The 21,728-nt window shown below is 44.7% G+C and overlaps 1 protein-coding gene across 1 annotated transcript in view; it reads left to right on the top strand.

The window, feature by feature from the left end:
• LOC146208020 (neprilysin-1-like) overlaps positions 1-21,728 on the top strand; it is a 48,435-nt gene that overhangs the window by 21,999 nt on the left and 4,708 nt on the right. Inside the window, exons 3-6 of the mRNA XM_084577925.1 lie at positions 3,810-3,971; positions 5,416-5,496; positions 10,371-10,576; positions 18,201-18,395. Coding sequence (XP_084434051.1) covers positions 3,810-3,971; positions 5,416-5,496; positions 10,371-10,576; positions 18,201-18,395 — 644 coding nt within the window. The remainder of the gene's footprint in view (positions 1-3,809; positions 3,972-5,415; positions 5,497-10,370; positions 10,577-18,200; positions 18,396-21,728) is intronic.

Here is a 21,728-nt window from a genome sequence, read left to right as displayed (position 1 = left end):
GCGAGATACCCTTAAGCTGTGCAAAGCAAGAGCACTTTAAGAAGTCCTGGCGATCAAAATATGCTTCAGACCTACGTCAAAGCGCTTACCTCTTCCTTCTGTCACTGCCTCGTGCATCTCTTGCTTCACATCACAACTGAATGTCTATGGGGAGAGAGAGAGAGTTACTGGTTTGGCTTATAGAATGGAGCGACGCCGTATTCGAAGTCTCCGGAAATTTCTACCACCTGGGGTTTAATACCATGCGCTAACATCACACAATACACGAATGCCTTGCTTTTCGCCTCCAACGAAAAGGTGCCGTTGAGGTCGGGATTCGATCACGCATCCTTGACGGGCACAGCACTCGAGCAACGTAATCGCTGTGCCACCTCAACAGTGCAAAGAGAGTCAGTTAATGAGGCTTTCGTTTCTAAAAACCAATTTACATCAGAAGAATGTGGCGCAGCGAGAAGCCACTCAGATCCTTGTTAATTATGTAGCTGATTGTTTTCTTCATGCGTGTCATTCTTCCTATTCGATGCAGCATGGACACACTATCGTTTATAGCTGCTCGAGAAAAAGATGTCCAGAGGTGAAATGTTTAGAGCAAAATATACGCTCATAGCACATGTACGTAAGGCTGCATGCAACTCAGTTTACGAGAATGTTATGTTTGACGCCTCCCACGACTGACGCCATGACCAAAAGAGAAACAAGAGGCTGAGGCTAAACTGCATTCACCGGGACTGCTATAACGCCAGCATGAGTCATTACCTTCTAGCTGCTATTACTCCTTTGCTTGAGCAAAGTATACCCTATAAAAATTCATGCTCCTACTTTAACAAGGCCCCACAAAGCACTTCACTCCCAGAACTTCCTGGAAGTTGCCCCTATTAGACTCGTAGCAAAAGGTTACAGTCACTATAAAAGCATGCATGAAAACAGCGCCAAATGGCAGCTACACGGCCCACCTTGCCGAGTACCTGCCGCTCTTATTGCTCACCCGATATCTGGCGCACCCTGCGCTGTAATATATTGCTGATGCCACATATGCGAATTTCCTCTTCGATGTTCTCAACATTTATTTGTTTCACAAGTGTTCAATAAATACTCTGCCTGAAAATGTACCCTTGAATCTTTGGCGCCGCGACAATGTACCCCTTCTAAGACGCCACACTACTGGTTACCCGGATATAAATCAATAAACCTTTTCGGTATACTTGGTTCATATTCGGAAACTTCGGAAACAGGGAAGTAGTTGCGGTATGCCTACACGAACGAAAAAGAATCAAGACGCACGCAAATGCAGACTGTCAACTTCCTGATTAAATGCAAGACATATAGAAGCGATCTCAGCTATTTATTTCGTCGAAAACAAACACCTCGGTCACAAACCAGCGCCGGGTAAGATGTCAGACATGATGAAAAAAATCACAAATTAAGAAATTACTCTCAGCCCTTGCAGGCCCACTAAGCGAAGTCAGGAAATGGAGCCTTAAAGTCACCAAATGACTCGAAACAACAAGGACCACCATCCATTAAAAAGGAATGAACGGAGAATGTCATCAAGTACAATTACAGACTCAATAAGCCGATCCAATAACGTGCAACAAACAACCAGCGAGCCGATCGAACCCCTCCCCCCCCCCAAAAAAAAAAAAAAAAAAATTCAAACCAACAAGGGGAGAAGAAAAACTGTCTCCAGACTGCATTAGTGAAAAAGAGCAGAGAAACACACCGCGTCACACCAGCACAAAAGTGCAGTAGTATTAGCAACGCCTCGACTGAAACAATAAATGCCGTGAGAAATTAACCAAATCGGATAAAAACAAATAAAGGACAACAAGAAGCAATGCTATGAGGTTTAAACACTCTTTAAGAAATGGAAAAGCCGGAGAATACGCGTGAGCTGAAACGAAATTCAAAGGATCTGTCAAAACACAAAAGACGCTTCAAAGGAAGACCAAATCAAACGAAAGAACGATTCAAAAAGATGGTAGGCCAAACACCACCACCTACCCGTGACCGTTCAAAAACAAAAATTCTTTATCCAAAATAAAATGGAAGATTCGTTAACAAAATATCATATGGCGCCGCTATAATACAGCTCAATGACGAGGCACTGCCATTTGTCTTGCGACCTTGTCAGAAACGGCATCTACTCAAAGTAAGGTACACAGTCCCGTTTCTTCTCTTTTAGCAGTAAGCACAGCGCTCGACCAAGAACTCTTGCATTGCTAACTACATTCGATCTGTACTCTCTTCCTCTTCGTTATATATCCTGGCAGTTTGGACTACGTAAACATTACCGCATATAAAAGGTATGCGGACACTACTTCAGAAACACCTTCCGTGAACTTGCTTTCTCGTTTGACGGTGCAAGGAACCCTTCTATTATCCGTTGTCATCAAGCACACATTTGAGGGTTTCCAAAGAGTGAAGAAGATAATGTTGACTCTAGCTTTCTTCGCAATTCTCCTGACTCTGCTTGACAACTTGTGTATACAAATGGAATCACGTGGACTTTTTTAGACAGAACTGCATCCTTAATTTTGCTCCCAGGGTCCCTTTTCTGCAATGATGGAAATGACAGGTGGACGCTACCTAGCAGCTCGCCAACATTGAAGCTAATACTAAAAACTTTCTTCGAATTTATGTTCTCAAGAATTATTCGCATCGAAAGGTTGCATATGTTAACTAACTTCAAATGTGCACTGCTTTACAGAAGCAGCCTTGTTTTTCGTTATGGGTTTCACGGACGAACCAAGATGTTGTACACCAGTGTGTAAAACAAAGTCGAGCTGACCGTGTATTTAAGAGGCATGATTTTTTTTAACGCTCAGAAGCTCATCCTGAACATAAGACTCCAGAATTTCGGTGATCTCGTAGAGCTCACTGCGAGCGAGTTTTGGGGAGATTTTCGCCGGCATTGAAAGCTCGCTGATGAACGGGCCGGAACCCACCTGATGCGCACGAATAGGTGGACGTCACCGTCTAGGCCGATTTCAGCAGGTACCCATCCCAAGATCACTTAGTAATGCCAGACAATCATCCACGTACAGGGACACGCGTGTCACGTCAAGATGTTGCAACGTGCCTTGTAATCGCCTTTCAGAGGATGCTAGAAACCTGTCCCCCAAGACGGGAGCTATGCTTGAACCTATGCAGATATCAGCTTCTTGAATACGATGCTGTTCTTTGTGGCAGATGGCTAAAATCTTCCGATAAAAATCTACAAGTTACAAGAAATGTCCTATGTGGAGGTTCACTGCTTTCTGATCGCAGCTCCTTGCCTTCTATATATGCGTACGATGTTTGTGGAGATTACGAAATTATATGTAAGAACATTTATACATCCCATCTTCCCCTATTACAGTTGTCTGTCTTATTCAAACTAATATACATTCACATAAACCATATGATCACAATACGCCACAATATATTGCACTCGTCCTTTCATAAATACATTTGCACCTTAGTTGATTTGAGGAATTTGTTATCGAACTGAAGCTCCAAACTGCTCAACTTATTTCGCACGCGACCACTTTAATGCTCTTGGCACCCAGTCATTTCTACTTTCTTTCACCAAACCAAAGTAACAGTGCGTATTCCGGGCGTTCAGGCCCGTTTCGCCAATTAAAGTCAAGGTCAACTCTATAACGCTGATACAGCATACAGGGATAGACAAATGATCGAACAACCATCGGAAATATTTCTTGTGTTACCATTAAAAATAGTATTTTTACATCTGCCACATGATTGTTTCTTATTATTTATTTACTTCGACCCGCGCTTCATAATTTCTGACGCTCTGATTTATATTTCAGCTCAAATGATTAATGAGTCACTCAACCACTCTGCCAACCCCTGTGTGGACTTCTACTCCTACGCATGCGGTGGATGGGAGGAAAAGAATGAGATACCGGAACACAGGCACTCTTTCGGCCTCATCGAGCTTCTTAGCGACACTGTGCGCGAAAACCTGAAAAGTAAGGCCCAGTGTAATTTTCTTCGTGGTTGGCTAGCAAATGAGAAGTATGGCTGCGTATTATAGGAGCCGTTGCGTTTTCTCTCCTGGTGGCGATACCGTAGAAGCTCGTGCTTCAACTGCCTGTTTCAAATATGGGTCCACCGCAGTCGACATTAATCCAAAGACGATCATCCGCTACGACAAATTTCGATTATTCGTTATTTGAGTGTTTTTGTCACTTAGTCAGTACTTGCAAATAACCAATTGTCGTGTCTAATGCATGCCTACAGCTAGTTTTCCCAGCCATCACAGGGTAAGCTCAGGAGCCTTTTAGAAATTCCTGGCAGTATAAACCACTGATTGTTTTTACTATTAGGTTTAGTTCAGTTTATTTTTTTTTAAGATACCAGTTCTTAGAGTAACTTGTGAAAATGCGTAATTCTTAGTTGCATTAGCGCGTTAATAATCTTGTTCTTGTGGCCCGTGCACTACCCAAGAAGTTTCCGAACAGCTCTTTTGTTCTGGGGCTTGCTTCCCAAAAGTTGTTGCAGAATGTCGTGTAAAGAAATGTACACTGCGATGCGAACAGTACCTAACGCATAGCTGTTCTTGGTCCAAACTATACAATCGAAGACCTCAATGTCTAAGACGCACTAAAATGAGTTAAAGCTTGCATGGAGAGACACTGATGTAGTATTAAAGGTTTATTTTCCCCAGAGCCATTAAAACGCCAGGACGCCAGGTGCTTTATGCCCCAGCATTATGTGCTGAAATTTTCGAGCAAGGTATCTGGTGAAATTATTTAATTAGCAACAAGGTTTAGAGAACGTAGTGCTGAGCGTTAGCCTATCTGTCACTGGGAAAATCAAACAATCATGATGACACACCGCTTGCCACGGAATACCCGCAAGCATTGAGTTTAGTTCGCATTAATCAGCAACTGGTAACATTTATCAACTTATACTTCAAATCAAACCTTTCTTTATGCTCTCTATAAGCATGGGGAATGGGGGGGGGGGAAACTTGCTGTTGTAAGCAGTTTGACGTATTCCCATGCCCCGTCAAGTACAAGGACAAGAGCAGCGCACACAGCGAAACGAACAAGATACAACGCAGCCTTTAAATTACAACATTATACATGTTTGCACTGTCTTGAATGTGCAGAACAGAATTTAGACCAGACTACAACATTTTTAGTCACAGAATTACATGAATTTAAAAAATGATACACATTACTAGCCAGATAAACTACTAGCCCGATGAAGGGTTTCTTAAAAATATTTCAGCTCAGGTCGTCCTCATGTTTTGAACTTGAATCATTTGTTTTCCAAACCTTTCCCATGGCACAGCGACCTGGTGGGGTCGGCCTGTCTTCAGCAAGGAACTTTGACATCGAAATTCATTGAAATGAAAGATTCCTTGGTGAACGCTGCTCTCAATCCCTTTCTTTTGTTTTTGTGTAGATATACTGGGAAGCATGGTCCTGGTAGAAAATGCACAAACGGTCACGGATAAGCTAGCTGTTGCCTATAACGCCTGCGTTGGTAAGTTTCCTTTAATAAACTCTTTCGAGAACTGATCGGAGATTATGTAGCTGCTAATGGTGGGGGAAAATGCATGCATAAAATTTATGGGGAAGGCTTAGGCTCCGCCTATAAGAATATGACGCAATAGCGCAGGCCCCCAAATACAAGCCCCGCTCTAACGTAGCCGTATGAACATTCCTGCGTGGCCTACAGGTAACATGAATGCAACGATCCTGGCAGGCTAATCTTGATAGTGCCCTCCCAGATGAAATGAGAGACCTTAGTTGGCAGTTTCTGCCAAACGTAATGTTAGGCAACCCGACTTCCGGTTACCGCTTGGCAGCGCCATGCTCGTGATGTTTTCGCTCAGAACACCAACGCCGGCATCTGACTTATGATTGTCGGTGAACTGCATTTTGTGCCTTACAGACTGTGGCTCACAATCTTGGATCATAGACCGAGCCACGAGAGTACACCTTCCAGCATTTCCCCATACAACATGGTATGACTATGCTATTTATATCAGGAAGACACCGCACGAGTATGAGTCCATGAGAAATTATGGCGTGCTGTAGCATTGAAGCTATCAAGGAATCTCTCGTCGGCCATGATTTTATGTAGTTCATCCTTGCCGAATCAAATGTGGGACTGCTTTCCAGCCATAATCGTTTCAAATATTGTGTCAGTGGAAGCTGCAGAAGTTGTAAAATTGTGTCACCACAGTGGCTCAATAATTAAGGCTCGGCGGCCGATTCCGAGGACAGGAGTTTGAGTATGGAACAAGATACTCGTGTACTGTGAAATGTCCGCGCTCGTTAGAGAACCCCCGGGCTGAAAACGTTCAGAGCGCTCATCTACGACATCCCTCCACATGCCAGAGTTTCATTGTGAGCATTATATTGCTTGAAAACTGCACTGACACTTCTTGAATGGAGGCGTCTCTATCTGCTTGGGGCTTGCGTAGATAGCTATACCTTTGAGGAAAATATTGCCTGATTTGTAAAAATACACGAACACACAACTATGGAAAGCGGTCGTCCAAGCTATTAACAGCAGTTCCACTCAGTGTTGCAAGCCATTCAACGGACAACTGCAAGGAAAGGGGTAAAGAAAAAACATTCTCATACGCCCATATTGTAGCGTAAAGGCACAGTATTACCGTACTATCGCAACGCCACCAACGGCTCGTATAAAAAGGCCTGCAAATAAATCATGCGCGTTCTTCTTGTTACTGCCACTATGTAGTCGCCGCGGTCTCTTTGTAGCTTCACCCCACGATACACGTGTAAGTTAGAAAGCCGCTTTCTCTACTTCCTTGCTGTTCTATTACAGTGAGGGAACGGGCGATGTATGCAACAAGTAGGCGTTCTTTGGATATCTGCTGCCGGTGGACTGCCCCTAGGAAGCAAAAATCAACTCCCACGATCGGTTTTGTTGCAGGACAGAAGCTCGTAATTTTGTCGGTTCATTGTTATGCCAGCGTCTGACAAGACCTAAACAGCTTATATAAAATGCAAGAGATATGTAGCTCCTGCGTATTTTTCCATCATACTGCGTCATCCTGAAGACAGGCTTGGGCCTGGAAACCATGTAGCACTATCAGCATCTCTCTTTAAATGACATCTTGTGATTGCCTCTACGGCAGAAGACAAACGCAAAGATGGAAACCTTCCGACCAGCTTTAGGAGGGTAATGTATATATTTGGTTCCTGTGTTGGTGGAACTCGTTAGCAGACAGCTTTAATGTCGAGGCTGCAGGTCAAGTTTCTTCAGCGAACTGTTTAGTACTCGTCAATAATCAGAACAATAACTTGTTACCTGAAAATGCATCCGTTAAGAGAACAGTAACTGATGCAAATTTTGCAGCTCACCATTACAATTTCCAACTATAACCTTCCGTACGTACCATTCGGGTTGGGAGGGGGGGGGGGGGGGCATTTGCCATACAGGTTTAGGTGCATCCGCTAAAATATATTCCCCATTTTTTAGAGCATTCAGCTGAAATTTTAAAGACTGTTTGCATTGAAGGCATACAGAAGCCTGCGAAATATTATTTAAAAAGTTTGAAAACTTTTTAAAGTGCTATTATGAAACTTTTTCAATTTCTCAATTCTCTGATGAAGGAACATCTTTAGAAAAGTTTATATAGAAACACCCCTGAAACTTTTTCTTGGTGTTCTATATACATCGGGTTTTATTATGAACCAAAACAATAATAGTGGCTGTAAAAATTGCTTTTTCAAAAATATGTACACACGGACACTCAATATTAGCCGTTTTCCACCGAGAAAGAATTGTGAAGAAAAAATAATTGCTACACCACATTTTTCCTTGGTTCAGAATGTTCTGTTAACATTTAGAAACAATTGACAAAAATATCGTTGTAGTAACTTGAGCAAGTTCAGAGAAAATGTTCCTTTTGTCAACAGAAAACATGTTTTGAGAAATCGTGACTCAAAAATTTACCTTCTGTCAAGGTACCCTAAAAGGCCCCTGATACGTAGTCTTTACCATTATTCGCTTCGTAGTGCCCGGTAGTGGTCCTTTCGCTCGCCTTCACCTTCCTTCTTTTCTTGCTTTCATCAAAGGCTTGAAAGCCAGCCTTTTTATTCTAAACAGGTTGTACATAAGGTTTCTTGTTACGTGTACTCGTTTCCACAGAATTTAAGCTTCTAACGTGAATTAGGAGAACATAAGACATTGCTTCTTGCAAATTACAGTTATCAAACAATACTTGCGAAAAGGATAAAAGATAACAATTACGCGCGCTACACCAGAATGACCGAACGCCGACCATACGCACAATATGCGAAGGAACGTTTCGCACCGAAAGCAGGTTTCATGATGCTAACGTACCGCCGGTGCGACATGACAGAATACACTGATAGAGTTCCATATATTGTTTCCAAAACTGTATTGAAGTAAATGCTTTTATTCGCTGTTAAATAAACAACGATGGAAAAACCACTCCCCATCGCGGAAAACATGCAGTGAGTAGGCGAGGCCACGAGGGTGGAGGCATAGTTGACATCCTTTTTAAAAGACTTTTGGTCCGCATCTGAGGATTAAAGTTGATGAAAACATTTTCTAAGAATGCTGGCACATTTTGGCATCGAAATTGAGAAATGCGATTTTTGTTCGATTCTGACGCCATTCCCTCCTTAACTTTTTCCGATGATACCAACGCTCTTGGCAGCGTTGATACCACTTCCAAACAACTACAGTGGAGCTCTGCTCGAGTCAGTTATTACATGCGACATGATATTAGGCTGTAGTGTTAGCATTTATGCAAAAAGGCGAGATTATTACTTTAAGTTCAGCCATAAATATTTATCACGCCGCGCTCCGCGCCTTTTTACTCGGTGACATATGTCAACTCCTAAAGGATATTCAGGACTTCGAAGTAGACTTTGCAAGTTTTCTTTCCCAACCACCTATTCATCGCACGACTACGGTAGTTTATAGCTCTCGTAAAGCCTAAATCTCGACGAGGCAGGTTTTTAAAGGTTTCTGAATTCGCTGGTGCGGAAGTCTCATGTACGCTGTTTTAGTAGCATCGACCAGAATAGGCTTCTCATCACCCCTTATGTGCTCTTCGAGTACCGCTGGCTCGCTGCTCCGGTTTTGTGATGTTTCATTGCCCGGAAATAATTAAGCTACGCTGTCTAATTCCGTAAAACATGGCTTCGTGGACATTTCCTGCTGTAGTCGTCTTCCTTGCGAACTGGGTATAGGCGAAGTGTCTCTTCTGGGTCATTGCTGGTACGTTTTGTCAGCTCTGAAACCACTGGTGAGATTTCGGGGCCGGTAGGCGTTCCGCATCGCTTACAAGTGCTGGTGACGCCTGGTTAACTTCAACAGCTGTGTTGTGTGCTACTTACTTTTACTTCTGTGTGCTAATATGTGATCTTATACGGCACCATGACCTGGCCCCTTCAGCAGTCCCCGTTTCTAATGTTTGAGCGCAAAACCGTAAAAACAAAGCAGCAGAAATTGCGGTAACTACATAGGTCTACATAATTAAATAAGAAGCACAGGCAGCAATGTTTGGTTCCATGTGTACATTGATCCTAACATCAATCCTAACAAACACACAAAAACGCGCGCGTACGCGCGCGTTTGTGTGTGTTTGAGTGTGAGTGTGTTTGAGTGTATTTGAGTGTGTCTGTGTGTGTATGTGGGTTTGTGTGCGCGTGCGTGCGTGCGTGTGCGTGTGTGTGTGGGGGGGGGGGGGGGGGGTAAGAATTGAACAGAACAAACTGCCCAAGCGAAAGTTAGTCGCCTATTTGCAATTAAAACTCCGTAGGTGTGTGAGGAGCACAAGAAGATTAATTCAGGTCGGTGTGCGAGGCTGTCCGAATATATAGCCATAAATCGCAGATAAGCATTTATAATCAGTGGGTTCAACCTAGAAATTTGACTTCAGTATTCGTGATTTCTTTCCTATAACAGACAATGTCTTTTCAACAAATGCAAACATATGCCTGGAGCTACTGCGTCTACAGAAGCTGGACTGGAAAAAAACTGCAACCGCACACTTAGAATAAAGCCTCACACTGGCAAACATCAGTATTGCCCGTGAATTCTTAATGAGGCTACGCAGGAATGGGGCCGCCTGCCTTGTCTTCATAGCTACTTAAGTATCCCATTTATCCTGCCTCAATTACTCCTCGCCACGAGATTCAACACATTCGGCAAGGCTGCGTGAAAGGCGCTGGTCTGGTTAAACTCACGAGTGGCAATCGTACAACCTGTACCAAACGCATGTTTCTCCGCTTTTGATTTAAAAAAAAAAAAGAAATCACGGTCTTTCGTAGCATCTTTACGTGTTGAAAATGATTGAACCTTAAGTTATGATTGAATTTTTTTTTAACAATTCTGTTTCATCTCAGCCCTCCCCACAGCAGCAGACCAGCCTGATGACCTAATTAGCGTACTTAACTCATCTGGACTTGCTGGTTGGCCGATGACTACAAGGAGCGCCACAACGGAGGGTTTAAATAACGTTACGGAAGTTTTGCTAAAGACTGGACTTCATCCTGTACTTGACTTCTATGTCGGGAGGGGCTTAGAGGCCTCCGATTCGTATATAATACAGGTAATAAAAACCTTGATTGTGGCCCAATGAAAGAGCTCTTTTGTGTGCTCCCGATAAGACAGAATACATTCTGTACACGACTTCCACTTAAAGCGGAAACAAATGCTGGCTATAGAAGCAGGGCAGCGTAATACTAAACAGGCAATCGCAGATAACGTTTGATTATTATTAACATTTCTGCAGATAATGTTTTCATAGCGTTGACTCGCAAGGAAAGCCAGGCACGAAGAATTTGTTTTACGAGTACAATTAAAGAAAAATCTTCAGCGTAGTACCGTGAAGAGAACAAAAGGTACACAAAGCTTTTATGATCCTTTACTTGTCAACGAAACAGTTTGCTTGTCTTAGGCCCTTTTCATCTATTTACGCTTTCTGAAATCCTTTAGTAAAACTAAATATATTTCAGCTTGGCCTTGATTGATGGGTAGAATTTAAATCCTCATTGTCGCTTTTTCACTTCTGCCGCTTCTATCTTCAGCATTTACTTCACAAACATTCAAAGTAACCGTTCGCCGGATTAAATTAAATTCGTGAAAAGCGAAATCAATGCAATTGTTCCATTACAAATCACATTTTCAATAGGTTATCCGTGATTATTATCGCAATGCATTTCCGGGGACTTCCGAGTGGCGTCTCAGGTCGGCGGGATACTCGGGTAGGGTTGCTTGGCTTCCGTTGTGTCTTTTGGTTGAGGCGGCAAATGGCAAGAGTAGTTTCGATGTCGTAGGCTGCGGTACAGCCGAGCAATGTAGAGCAGGAGCCCGCTCCCAAAGGCCAAACCCTCCGCAGGACGCGGAAGCTCCGAAACAAGGATGAATTCTATCAAGGAAAGACATCCGCAAACTCTGCCAATATGTTCCAGGATTGAAAGTCAGTGAAACCATAAGGTGATGGGTCTTTATTGCATGATTATAATTGCTGCGGACCTAGTGTGAGTACTCCGTCCGCCTGTTTCCTACATCTTCCTCATCCATGATAATGTGAATCATGCGCAGCACACCGAGCTGAGGTTCAGCAATTTAAACAATTTCAATTTCTCGGGTTTTCCAGCGCGAGTATTTCAGCTATCATTTTTGTTTCATTGTGATGAAGTGTTTTTTTTTATTCTAAGACAAATATGCTCCACTTAATTGATTGGTTGATTAATTGACTGAAATACCTGAGTGTGCAATTTTGTTATAAGTATATATCTATGCTGGCTAGAGGCCACAAAACTGCGATTGAAGATCCATTACCCGATTTTCGAAAGTAGCTCCAGGACATACGTCTTTATGACGTTGCTGAATTTAAATACTCATTGTAATTGTCATCAGCCGGACATCAGCAGGGCGAATGCCTCTCCCATATTACTGCAATTAACCCGGTCCTGTGCTAGCTGCGTCCACTTGACCCCGATGAACTTCTTCATCTCACCCTCCCACCTAACTTTCTGCCGCCCCCTCCTAAGCTTTCCTTCAATTGGAATGAATGTGGTGTCGTGACGCTGGGGCTACGTCGACCCGGCCTTCACTTGGTAGCGTGCAGAGACTCGGGGTTGAAGAAGGACTGAATCTTCGAAGTTGGTAAAATATATACAAGCAGGTTTAATGGCACTTTGAGAAAACTTATTTACATGATTATTTACACGAAAAAGAAGGGTACATCAGCAAAATGGCAAGCGTTAAGAGTTCATATCGAGAAGCGACAGGATGAGCCGTTTACCCAGGGCCCAGAGCCCTTTTTTCGGGCTCTGCACTGTCCTTAAAACCCCCTATGTCCAGCCCCCCCTCTGAAGATGCTGACCAATCAGTTCCAGGGCACGCCCCTCAGATATCGGCATCCAATCGAACACATCACTGCACTGATGGTCTGAGGCACTGACTGGTCCGGCATTAATTCGTTGGGCGTGATCACTTGTTGGCGGGAAAAGCTTGGGAACGGCGAGGAGAGGAGGTACATTTCTATTCTTCAGCAAAGAAACCACAGGCTGGTTCTGACAAGTGGGTTTCCTTCTCAGAAACCCAAGCGCACGTGCGCGACACATAATGATCCCAGCATTGTCCCTTTCCGACAATTGCAAATCTTTCCTGCATTCCTGGGAAATCACTTAATGGCCGTATGCGTCATGCTCTTTTCATGTCCTGCAAGTCAGCGGACATGTCACTCTGTCGTCCCCTTTGGATAGGAGGCATTCATCACTGGAGGATAGCACTTCTCGACTGGAAGGGTGAACAAAAGAAAGAAAGCACTTCCTGCTATTTCCCGCAGGGGGACGTTTCTTTGTGTTTTTCCAGACGTTCTCTTGACAGGGTCAATTTGGCATTTGCAGGGTGTCCACAAAGCAAAACAGGCTTACAAAACAGGATTCCTGGAAACAGGCTCACTTAGAGCCAGTGGACCATCACCACATATCCACAGCACTTATCCATGCCCACAGGCGAACAACAGAGCGCGCAAATGCGGATGCACGGTCGTAACAGCCTCCTCCCCCGCCAGAAGAGTCTCGGAGGGCAGCAGTCGCAGCTGCTGCATGAAGAGACGACTTAATGGCCTGCACGTGAACGCTTGAAGCTCGCTGTTGCTTGTCGCGTTGTCTTGATTGTTGTAGGCCAAATTGCTTGAGCTATCTGAAACTCAACCACATGTCGAAGCAAGTACTCGGCTCCCGTCTGAAGAGACCAGGTCAAAAGAAAACTGACATTGTTGTTCGAGAAAAGCCCACTCTCAAGACGTTCAGGACCCACGTATTCCTAGAAAACCAAACGTGCTGCTTTACATAGTCACACATATACAAGCGCACGAGAAAAAAAAATAAAAACCTGATTATCAATTTGGATACATGGTGAGGAACACCTCGGACCGCTTAGAAACAGCGGCTAAGCGCGTCCGCATTCCCATTTAACTTCCCCTTTTTGTATCTTATTTCAAAATTGTACTGCTGTAAAATCAAGCTCCACCTAAGAAGGCGACTGTTCTTCGATGTCGCAGTTTGCAGCCAAGCCAGGGGACAATGGTCCGTCTCTATGGTGAATTTGGCCCCTCCAAGATAGCACTGCAATTTTTGAATGGCCCATACAATGCAAGCGCACTCTTTCACTGACGCGCAATAAGCCCTCTCTCTAGAACTCAGTTTTCTGCTCAGGTAGAGCACGGGGTGCTCATTACCGTCGTCATCTCTCTGGCAGAGAACAGCACCTAACCCTCGATCACTGGCATCACACTGGACCGTGAATTCTCGGCCATAGTCTGGAGCTCGCAATACCGGACGGCTAATCAGCACAGCCTTCAGGTTTACGAAGGAGGCTTCCTTTTGTTCGTCCCAGACTACATTTGTCGGTTCTGTCTTGCGGAGAGCGTCGGTCAGAGGGCTAGCCAAAGCTGAATAGTTAGGGATGTAGTGATTGTAGTACCCAGTCAGACCTAGGAATGCTCGAATTTCCGTCTTCGTGCTCGGCCGCGGATAGTCTGCTACCGCAGAAATCTTAATCTCGCTGGGTTTCCTGAAACCCTGACCTACATTGTGACCCAAGTAGTCCACGGTCGCCCTTGCCAGGCAACATTTCTCGGCCTTTACGGTTAGTCCAGCTTGACGCAAAAGGCTCAGTACAGCTCTTAGATGTACCATATGGTCCGCCCATGAGTCGGAAAAAACCGCAATGTCGTCTAAATAAGGCACCGCGAATGTTTCACACCCCTTTAAAACCCTATCCATGAGTCGGGAAAAACAAAATGGAGCATTTTTGAGCCCGAAACTCATCATTGTTGGCTGGTAGCTGCCCGTCGGAGTGACGAAAGCCGCGTATCTGCTGGCGCGTTCAGTGAGCAGTACTTGCCAGTATCCTCGAGTAAGGTCCAGCGTAGTCACATATGCCGCTCTACTGACCTGTTCTACTCTCTCCTCAATATTCGGAATAGGATACTCTTGATCCCTGGTGAGAGAATTTAGCTTTCGGTAGTCTACCACAGGCCTAGGGTCTTTACCTGGAGCTTCTACTAAGATCATAGGCGAAGCATAATCGCTTTCCGAGGGTTTTATTACTCCCAATTCCAGCATGCGAGTTACTTCCCTATCCAGAATTTCTCTTTGCCTTGGAGAGAATCGGTAGCACCTTGATCGCACTGGCACGTCTGAAGTCACCTCAGTATAGTGCTCAGTCAAATCAGTCCTGCCTGGCCTGTCCACGAAGCAGGCCTCAAACTCTGTTATTATTTCGCCCAGATCGGACAGCTGGGATTTCTTTAGTTCTCCTCTCTGCTCCGTCTTTTTGAGAAGCTCCTGAGCGTTGCTTCCCTTTCCGCTGAGGCAAATCAAGTTGTCCCCCATCTCCTCGGGAAGGTTTAACGTTAGATTTACCACGGCTTCCCTCTGCACATAAGGCTTCATAGCTAAGTCCTCTCGGGTTCCACTTAAAAGTCTCGTGAGATTATTAGACACTGGCGGCAAGAGGTTATTCTCAAGAACGCCCTCATTCCGCGTCTCATCAAGCTCACTTTCAAGTTGACCTATTTGAGATGCCTCGCTCTCAAAGTTTTCTGACCTGCTGTCTTCCGCTTCGACCACTGTTTTATCTGCCGTTTCCTCCGCTGTGGCTTTCTCTGGAATGAGCAGTGTAGCTAGTTCTCGCGCCTTTGAACGTGTTAAGGCTGGCACAACTCTGTCTCCGAAAAGGATGCCCCTCTTTCGCAGTAGCATGTCCGATTTGTTGGAGAACAAATACGGATAGTACTTAGGAAGGTTTCCTGAACGGCAGCCTCGGTTGTTAACTTGCCGAAAGGGCCCTCGATGACCACGTTCGCGATTGGCAAGCACACACTCTGTTCCTCCACTACCTGGCGGATCCACGCACACTGTCCTGTATAGTCGGAAGGCGACACATACACCGGATGGACAACATCCATCGTTGCGGCCGAATCGCGCAGTACCTTGCAAGGCTTCCCGTTGACTACTAGGTCATGCAGGTAGGGTTCCAAAAGCTGCCTATGTTCATCGCAGTCACTGACATACGAGAAAGCAAACTTTTCTTTCCGGCAGTTGACGGCAATGTGACCCTGCTCATTACACCTAAAGCATGTGAGCGGCTTCCTAGCCCCAAGCTTGTTCTTTGTGTTCTGCGCGTTGGTCACTTCCCCACTTTTCTCACTGCCGTCCTTTCTAGGGCGTTTGCCTGAAGAAGCCTTCCTTTCTTCGTTTGCAAATCTAGCAAAGTGCCTTTTCTGACGGTTATTTACACTGAACTTGGGATTGCGGGGTCTATCCACTGCTGTGTTGCTGAATTGTCGGCGCGAAGCATACTCCTCAATAAGTTCGGCAGCTTCAGTTGCCGACTTAATTTCGCCTCGGTCCCGTAACCAATTTCTTTCTTTTTCTGGGAGGCAGTTATAAAACTGCTCCAAAAGAATTCGCTCGACTACAGCGTCCCTATCACTGTAGGAATCAGTGCTCTTTAGCCACTCGCCCAAATTAACTCTTAAATTGTACAGGAATTCAGGGTAACTCTCGTCCCTGGACTTAGTAGCGTTCCGAAAACGTTGTCTGAACGCCTCGGCGCTAAGCCTATACTTTCTCAGAAGGCAAGCTTTGACCTTCTCGTAGTTGTCCGCGTCCTCCTTGCTTAGCCGCGCGACAACCTCCGCTGCCTCGCAGGGCAGAACCGTCAATAATCTCTGAGACCAAGTGTCTCGCTGAAGGGACAGTTTTTCGCAGGTTCGCTCAAAGTTAGCCAGATACAGACCGATATCCCCTGATATCACATATGGCTGCATGTACTTTGACATCTTGAAATCTGCCTCCTTGTTGAGACGAGGTACCGCTAGCTGGGGACAATCGCCCGACCTCTTGCTCAACTCTAGTTCTAATTTCCGGAGCTCAATGTCTACCTTCTTTTCCTCTCTTTCCCTCTCACGTTCGCGCTCCTTTTCCTCTTTTTCCCGCTCTTTCTGCTGTCTGAGCTGCTCCTTTTTTTGACCGATGAGGTTCCATGCTTCACTGAGCTCCTCATCATCGGTTCCCAAATCTGTGATTGCCTTTATAATCAAAGGTTTTCGTGCCAAACCACTTGTATCAATTCCCAATTCCTCACACAATTGCAACAGTTCCGGTTTCTGCAGCTTTTGTAGGTCCATGATCGCTCCGAGTGTCGGCTACTTCCAAAACAACAGTGCAAACTACCAAACCTAAAGGCGTTTCAACACTTTTTACCAGTTCTAAAATCTAACCCTGTTCTAGAACCTGGTCCACATCAGAAGAAAAGCCAAGCACTCACCCACACATGCGATCGATGTTCCGAGCTGCTTTCTTGTTGGCCGATTGTTGCTCCTGCTTGTTGCTTGAGGTGCCACCTCCGATCACAAGATGTTGTGGCTTGTAGATTCTGATCCACCTCGAATCACCAGATGTTGTAGCTTGTAGATCCAGATCCCACCTCCAGTCATCAGATGTTGTGGCTTGTAGATTCAGATCCCACCGCTGGTCACCAGTTGTCGTGACGCTGGGGCTACGTCGACCCGGCCTTCACTTGGTAGCGTGCAGAGACTCGGGGTTGAAGAAGGACTGAATCTTCGAAGTTGGTAAAATATATACAAGCAGGTTTAATGGCACTTTGAGAAAACTTATTTACATGATTATTTACACGAAAAAGAAGGGTACATCAGCAAAATGGCAAGCGTTAAGAGTTCATATCGAGAAGCGACAGGATGAGCCGTTTACCCAGGGCCCAGAGCCCTTTTTTCGGGCTCTGCACTGTCCTTAAAACCCCCTATGTCCAGCCCCCCCTCTGAAGATGCTGACCAATCAGTTCCAGGGCACGCCCCTCAGATATCGGCATCCAATCGAACACATCACTGCACTGATGGTCTGAGGCACTGACTGGTCCGGCATTAATTCGTTGGGCGTGATCACTTGTTGGCGGGAAAAGCTTGGGAACGGCGAGGAGAGGAGGTACATTTCTATTCTTCAGCAAAGAAACCACAGGCTGGTTCTGACAAGTGGGTTTCCTTCTCAGAAACCCAAGCGCACGTGCGCGACACATAATGATCCCAGCATTGTCCCTTTCCGACAATTGCAAATCTTTCCTGCATTCCTGGGAAATCACTTAATGGCCGTATGCGTCATGCTCTTTTCATGTCCTGCAAGTCAGCGGACATGTCACTCTGTCGTCTCCTTTGGATAGGAGGCATTCATCACTTGAGGATAGCACTTCTCGACTGGAAGGGTGAACAAAAGAAAGAAAGCACTTCCTGCTATTTCCCGCAGGGGGACGTTTCTTTGTGTTTTTCCAGACGTTCTCTTGACAGGGTCAATTTGGCATTTGCAGGGTGTCCACAAAGCAAAACAGGCTTACAAAACAAGATTCCTGGAAACAGGCTCACTTAGAGCCAGTGGACCATCACCACATATCCACAGCACTTATCCATGCCCACAGGCGAACAATAGAGCGCGCAAATGCGGATGCACGGTCGTAACAGTGGTTACTTTTGGAGACCATCGGTTATCCTACCTTCCTACTACATGCCCTGCCCATGCCCATTTCTATGCTCCTGGTATGGATATTTTTATTCACATATGATTTGTTTTTTGCTTGTCACAAGCTGGATTACCTTTCTATTACGCTAATCTAGGTTTCTTGTTTTTGCCTTTTATTTACAGATGGACCAAATCAATTTCCCTATGTTCCCGAGAGAAGACCTGCTAAATATAAGCAATGAAAGTTTCCCTGGATTCTTCAATGCTTACAGGTTGTTCTTTCAAGCAGCTCTCGATTCTATAAAGAAAGAAATTAATGACTACGACCTTGATAATATTACGGAGTCTGTCTTAAACTTCGAAATACAGTTGGCAAAGGTAAGAAATCATACCTATGTTTAATCTATTCGGGATAATATTTCATAGTTACTTATCGCCAGGGCCTGAGCAACCATTACGTACTCTGTATTCTCCCACGTACCATACGTAGTGTAAAATGCGCCTACATTGAGGCTAGAAAAGGAGCTATTTGGACGTGAAGTGGCCCCTCCGATATTATACTTTGCGCGGACTGACATACAGCTTTCAAAGATCGGCGAGGGGTCTTGAAACGGTGGGGCTCGCCATAGTTTTGTCGGTTCTTTTATATAGGAATTTGAAGTCCATTTGGGCGGGCAGTTAAGGACAGTGGGATTTCAAGGTTATCTTTTAGGGCAGGGTTACGAAAACAATTATGTCTTCCGAAACTACAAACGTGCCTCATAACTGCATCACTTTAGTCTATACTGCCAGCCTTCGCTGTTTCCTTCCACGCGTAACTTCCTGTGCAGAGCGACCGCACTCTTGTCTTTGCATTGCGAAGTCATTAGTGAAACCCGGGGACAAAAATTGGAGGCATTTAAATATGGTTCTAACCTAGCTGTAGAGCGAAAGTGTGAGTGTTGCAGCGATAGCGTAACACCACCTTTTGAATCTGCTGTTAACTGGGTTTAATTGATCAAATTATAAAACCAACTTTAAGTTAGATTTTTGGGGAAAGGGAAGCACTTTTTGGTGGACACCACGGAATGGAGAACACCGACACCTAATAAGGTCAAGGTCATCTTTTCATATTTTGTTATTGGAAGTTCTACGTTGGTTCACAAAAAAGGAATTATCCTAATTATTCCTTGAACAGACAAATCTCCTGTATGGGCAGGATGTTCTATCTCTTTCAAAAATTTAAATTTTGGAAGAAGCTGGCGACGTTGTTGAAACAATTGGTGTATGATTAGAATTGAAGAGGAATACACAATGTTTTATAAATTAGTGCATTGCGAACTGTGAGCAGAGGTAACGAAGAACCGCCCCAAGAGCTACATGCAAGCCCGAGAAGCGCGTGCACAACAGTGTTCACTGGGTCTTCGATAGATTTTATCTCAGCCCAAGAAAGTTGTCTGTAAAGGACTACACCCAGAAAACGGTGCTGCCTAACAAACGTTAAAGACTGACTGTTAAGGCAGTGCCGGAAATCCTTAACATTTTTTTAGAGTCAAATGCAAAACTGCTGGTTTTGTGTGAGAGAGCATCATCCCTCTCTTTTTAAAACGCAGTCAATGGCATATAGGCCTGCTTCCAAAGTAGACTGAATGAAGTCTGTCGTTTTGCCGGAAAACAAAGTGCATACATCATCAACATACAGGGAACAGTGTAAAACAGGAGGGAGCGTTCATGATGACAAGTCAGCCATCACACTGTTGAACAAAATATGGCTTAGCACGCTGCCTTGCGGCACTCTCTGCATGAGGCTGTGTTCCGTCCTTCTTTCTCCACTCGTCTGCAAGAATATTTCCCTGCAATCTAAAACGTCAACAATTAAATGTAGCGATCTTCCCCTCACACCGAAGTCTAGTAAACTTGGCAGGACATAAATGCGACTTACAGTATCAAACGCAGGCTTGATGTCCAAAAATTCTCCGATGGTGACATTGCCTTTGCTACGTTCTTGTTGTACACATGTTACTCGGTTCATGATTGCATCTATACTACACCTGCGTCGATGAAATCCAGCCATAACCTAAGAAAGAACTCTCGTTTCATAGCACCACCAACGAAGCGCGACGTAAATCACCTAAATTATTTTACCTAAGGAGGTCGCTGGGCTCACGAGGCGAAAGGCGTCAAGAAGCAATGAGGCTTTACAGAGCTTTGAAACAGGAATGACGCGTGCAATTTTCCATGACTGGTAATATTAAATATCCCCAAAAGTACTGCGGGGCCCTTGGGCTCGAGATTTTGAAGCATTCCACAAGAAATAGCATCGGGCCCAGCAGCAGCCTTTAGACGGCACGACGCATCAGCACTTTTATGCCCACCGATCGATTGTTAATATAGAATTCTAACACGTATGTTCAGTATTGAAGCATTCACTAATTATTTCTTGTAACGCATATGTAGTTGAGTTTTTAAATTCCTCGCACTCTAATGAAATGCCTGGGCGAGAAATAAGTTGGCAAGGCTTATCAGCCAGGACTGTTTTTAACGTTTTCTCTGTCATTGCAAGAGCTCTGAAAGGGACATTCACAGTAGCGGGCCTGCTTAAGAAACGAACCATATTTCATATTTTTGGTAATGGAGTATGTGGGGTCAACGTAGTGCAGAAGGCGCGCCATTTTCCCCTTCCTAATTGCGGCAGACGTTTCTGCAATACCGAAATAATTTTTGAGCCTCACAATATGATTCTAAACACCTGGATCGACGGTAAGCTCTTTCCCTTTTCTTCGATGTGCCCTCAGTCGCTCATACTCTCTATCAATACTTGTAAACTCATCAGGTATGGGGACTTCCTTGGTACACCGACTCGCGCTATCTGGCACCAGCGCTCTGAAGTCAATACTAATGTCTAGGGAAACTTGTTGAATTAAGTTGTGACGAAAAGCTTCCCAAAAGGTAGCTTAGGATTTACGCCGGGCAGTGTAAACTAGGATGATTTACCAGAATTGGAGTGTGATCACTACCGCGTGCATCAAAGTCTGTGGCCTACACCACGTCAGACACCAGATAATGAGTCCGCAGAGCAAGATCTATACAGCATCAATAGCGAACCCCGCGTAAAAAGGTCGGAGAACCATCGTTCCGAACATATACGTTGCATTCATCTGCGGCTCACTCAATGACCCTTCCGCAAATTTCGGATGTTGAAGTTGAAGTTGAAAGTTTATTTTTGCATCAAAAAACAAGGTACAATATTATGAAAGATAAAATCTCCGCAAAATCAGCAAATTATAGCCCGTTATCTTCAAGGTAGTAAAAAGAGCATCAATGGAGATAAGATGCTTGCAAGTCAATACTTATAACAGTAACACAGACCCTTCCAGAGGGCACTTCGCAAGCCACTAACTCCGGAACATAAGATTTACTGGACTGGATGAGGTAGGAGGGAAGGTCCTTCCTCACACACATTATCATACTCAAGCCAGAAGGACGGTATGATTTGTATGATGCACAGTGTAATGTATCAGTCGCGCATGCGCTCTGGCCGTTATCATGCAGCCGCTTGTAGGCTATAAATAACAGCATGCAATCTGGAATAAAGGCTCTTCTTCTTCTTCTTGCTTCCACGCTGCTTGTTCGTTGTTGGACGCTGGAACTTATTACTCACACCAGCTTCCTGTATGCAAATATAAGAAATTTGTTTCACTCAAGAATTCTGCGAAAGTCTGCACTTGTTGC

Source organism: Amblyomma maculatum, chromosome 1 (assembly GCF_055883805.1).
Source record: "Amblyomma maculatum isolate TAMU_Amacu chromosome 1, ASM5588380v1, whole genome shotgun sequence".
Classification (NCBI taxonomy): domain Eukaryota; kingdom Metazoa; phylum Arthropoda; class Arachnida; order Ixodida; family Ixodidae; genus Amblyomma; species Amblyomma maculatum.
Note: the sequence above shows the minus strand (reverse complement) of the source record. Positions and strands in the feature narration are given on the sequence as shown.